At 60.0% G+C, this 3,900-nt stretch overlaps 1 protein-coding gene across 1 annotated transcript in view; it reads left to right on the forward strand.

The window, feature by feature from the left end:
• VWA5B1 (von Willebrand factor A domain containing 5B1) overlaps window positions 1-3,900 on the forward strand; it is a 22,780-nt gene that overhangs the window by 16,683 nt on the left and 2,197 nt on the right. Inside the window, 3 exon segments of the mRNA XM_010005217.1 lie at window positions 1,660-1,870; window positions 2,408-2,716; window positions 3,794-3,857. Of these exon segments, the coding sequence (XP_010003519.1) occupies window positions 1,660-1,870; window positions 2,408-2,716; window positions 3,794-3,857 (584 nt within the window).

A 3,900-nucleotide genomic window follows, 5' to 3' on the forward strand; every position in this document is an offset into this window, starting at 1 on the left:
CCCACCCCCCAGCAGCTCCCAGCAGCTCTCCCAGTTCCCAGCAGCTCTCCCAGCAGCTCTCCTAGCAGCTCTCCCAGCAGCTCTCCCAGCAGCTCTCCCAGCAGCTCCCAGCACCTCTCCCAGCTCCCAGCAGCTCTCCCAGCTCCCAGGCTCCCTGCCAGGGCTTGACATTTCCGAGGGTGTGAACATGAGCCCTCAGCTCATCTCCACACGCACCGTGCTGGGAAGGAAAGGTCAGAGCTCACCATGGGCAGCTCAAAGCCCCAGCTCCATCCCTGGCTGGATTCCTCAGCCTGGGAGGAGAGCTGGGATAGGAGAAGGAAGAAGTTTGGAATGGGGAAGGTCTGGCAAGGGCTTCTGTGACCAGGTTGCTTTTGGGTTTCTCAGTCCTAGCCTGGTGAGCACCTCCTGGGGTTGCCTGCCTCCCAGTTTTGCTGGTGCTTTCAGAAAACATCAAGATTCAGGGGTGATGGGGGCCACGTTCTCACCTGCCACCCAGAGGAAACATCTGTCTTCCCATCACTGGGGCTTCCTACACCTCTGTCCCTCACTGATGCTGTGCTAGGAAGGCAGAGAGACCCTTGGATTTCGGGGCACCTTCCCACAGCCCAGCTGGGGCTCAGGGTCCCTGCCAGCCACAGGGAGGGACATCCACGCAGGATGTGGCACCAGAGGTGGTGGAGGGGGAAATCATGTCTCCTGAAAGAGGAGAAAACAGTCTTCTTGTGAAAAAAAAAAGAGAAGGAAAGATAAAAATTCCCTCCTCCCCATCCCCTGTGCCTCTCTCCTTCCGTTACTAAGCAACTGGTTTTTGATCTTCCTGTCTCTCTTCTTGCCTTTGATTCCCAAGTGAAGTCATTAAAATGTCTGGAGGGATGAAACTCATGTTTCAGGTTCTGCCTGTCTGGGGAAGGAGCCCCTGGGGCCGGGGTCCCCTGGGGACACCCAGCAGGTCTGGAGGGATCTGCTGGGGCTGAGCCAGGAGGGACCCACGGGTGGGTCCTGAACCTGACCCTGGGATGGGGCAGGAGCAGAAGGGACCAGGAGGGATGGAGCAGGAACAGAAAGGACCAGGAGGGATGGAGCAGGAGCAGATGGGACCAGGAGGGATGGAGCAGGAGCAGATGGGACCAGGAGGGATGGGGCAGGAACAGAAAGGACCAGGAGGGATGGAGCAGAAGGGACCAGGAGGGATGGAGGGATGGAGCAGATGGGACCAAGAGGGATGGGGCAGGAACAGATGGGACCAGGAGGGATGGAGCAGGAGCAGCTGGGACCAGGAGGGATGGAGCAGGAGCAGCTGGGACCAGGAGGGATGGAGCAGGAGCAGCTGGGACCAGGAGGGATGGAGCAGGAGCAGCTGGGACCAGGAGGGATGGAGCAGGAGCAGCTGGGACCAGGAGGGATGGAGCAGGAGCAGCTGGGACCAGGAGGGATGGAGCAGGAGCAGCTGGGACCAGGAGGGATGGAGCAGGAGCAGCTGGGACCAGGAGGGATGGAGCAGGAGCAGCTGGGACCAGGAGGGATGGAGCAGGAGCAGATGGGACCAGGAGGGATGGGGCAGGAACAGAAAGGACCAGGAGGGATGGAGCAGAAGGGACCAGGAGGGATGGAGCAGGTCCATGCCAGCTCCAGCCCTGACCTCTGCTCTGCCCTCAGCCCTTCACAGTCTCTGCCACGAGGACCCGAGGTGCTGGTGCCCGGCGACCATCCCTGCTCCAGAGGAACCTCTTGTCCTTCTGCCACGAGGCTGAGTCCCCTCCAGCCCCCCAGGGGCTGCAGCAAGTGGTCCCAGGAAGGGGCTTGGGAGCTCTGGATGCCAGAGGTGGCCTGAGGTCTTCATCAGACAGCAGGAGCCCCGGGGACATGGGTAAGTGAGCAAAGAGGGAGGCACCACCAGACTCACCAGCCGTGGTGGGGGTTGGGGGTGTTGTGTCATGTTTGGTGCCACCCTGTGAAAATTAGGAGGTGTTAGCAGAGAATCCCAGAGTAGCTGGGGTTGGAGGGACCTTAATGCTTGTCCAGTCCCACCCCCTGCATGGGCAGGGACACCTCCCACCAGCCCAGGCTGCTCCAAGCCCCATCCAACCTGCCCTTCAACACTGCCAGGGATGGGGCAGCCACAGCTTCCCTGGGCAACCTGGGACAGGCTCTCACCACCCTCACACCAAAGAATTCCCTCCTCATGTCCAACCTCCATCTCCCTCTTCCAGTTTTCATCCATCCTCCCTTGCCCGCTCCCTCCCTGCCCTTGTCCCAAGCCCCTCCCCAGCTTTCCTGGAGCCCCTTCAGGCACTGGAAGCTGCTCTAAGGTCTCTCCAGAGTCTTCTGATGATGGTTTCATGGGGACAGGGGGGGAATTCAGCTCCCATGGATGTGATTCATCACCTCCCTCTCCCCTCTGCAGAGTCTGCCCAACATCCTTCCTTCACATTTGAAACAGAGACCTCCTCAGACTGGGAGCAGCAGGACTTGGACTTGAGCACTTCCCAGGGCTCCCCCAGGACCCTCTGCAAGGTGGTGGTGAAGGGGCTGAGAAGCAACGAGCCCGTGCAGTGGGAGGTCACCTTTGATATCCACCCACTCTTCCAAGAGAGGGAGAGCCAGGGGGATGATGACACAGACCTGTGGAACGAGACCTTCCACCACCTGGCAGCCAGGTCTGTCATCAGGGACTTGGAGCTGCTGGCCCAGAAGGAGAGTGAGATCGAGCACGGTAACGTGGCCTGGAGCTGCCCCTGCCCTGGGGCTTCAGCAGCTTCAGCAGCCTCCACCCCAGCCCAGGCAGTGGGGAACTCTCAGAGAATCATGGAATGGGTTGGAAGGGAGCTTAAAGATCATCCAGTCCCACCCCCCTGCATGGGCAGGGACACCTCCCACCAGCCCAGGCTGCTCCAAGCCCCATCCAACCTGCCCTTCAACACTGCCAGGGATGGGGCAGCCACAGCTTCCCTGGGCAACCTGGCCCAGGCTCTCACCACCCTCACAGCCAAGAATTCCCTATCTCACATAGTTCTCACATCACAGCTGCCTTGGGCTTTTCTCCTGCTCCTCAGCCTCTCTGCACATGAACCCACTCAAGCTCCTTTGTGCTCCTCTGCTCCCTGTGCTGGGGGACAGGTGTTATTTCCCCTGTGCTTGGCACAGGTGAGGTCACCCCTTGAGTCCTGGGGTCAATCCCATGGCAAGAAGGACATGGAGGGGCTGGGCAGTGTCTTTGTAACTGCCCGAGGAGGTTGGAGCCAGGGGGGTCGGGCTCTGCTCCCCAAGAACTTGTGATAGAACAAGAGGAAAGGGCCTCAAGCTGCCCAGGGGAGGTTTAGGTTGGACCCTGGGAACAATTCCTTCCTGGGAAGGGTTGTCAGGCCCTGGCCCTGGGGAGAGTCCCCATCCCTGGAGGGGTTTCAAAGCCCTGGAGATGGTGCTGAGGGACATGTTAGTGGTGGCCTTGGCAGGGCTGGGTTAATGGTCAGACTGGATGACCTTAAAGGTCTTTTCCAACCAAAACAATCCCTTTATTCTAATTTTAAGGAGTTGGACACCTGGGGCTGTGAGGTGGCATCAAGCTGAGAGGGTCCCACAGCAGCCACAGGTCCCTGCTCTGGGCTGCACGTGGCCCTTGTCCAACTGCTGCATCAAGGGCATCTGTGTGTGCAAAACCAGAGCAGAAGCAGCAGCAGGCAGAGCTTAGAGGGACAGAGTCCTGGGGGTGGGGCTGGGAGCTGGGTCTGAGGGGCTGGTGGGACCCCCAGGGGGGACCCTGACCCCAACCCTGGTGTCTGTGCTGTGGCAGGGTCTGGGAGGAGGTACCAGCTCCACGCTGTCCACACCAGCAAGGCCTGCAATGTCATCAGCAAGTACACAGCTTTCCTGCCCGTGGACCTCAGCACCAACACCTGC

The sequence above is a fragment of the Chaetura pelagica genome, unplaced genomic scaffold (assembly GCF_000747805.2).
Source record: "Chaetura pelagica isolate M959 unplaced genomic scaffold, ChaPel_1.0 scaffold159, whole genome shotgun sequence".
In the NCBI taxonomy this organism is placed as follows: Eukaryota; Metazoa; Chordata; class Aves; order Apodiformes; family Apodidae; genus Chaetura; species Chaetura pelagica.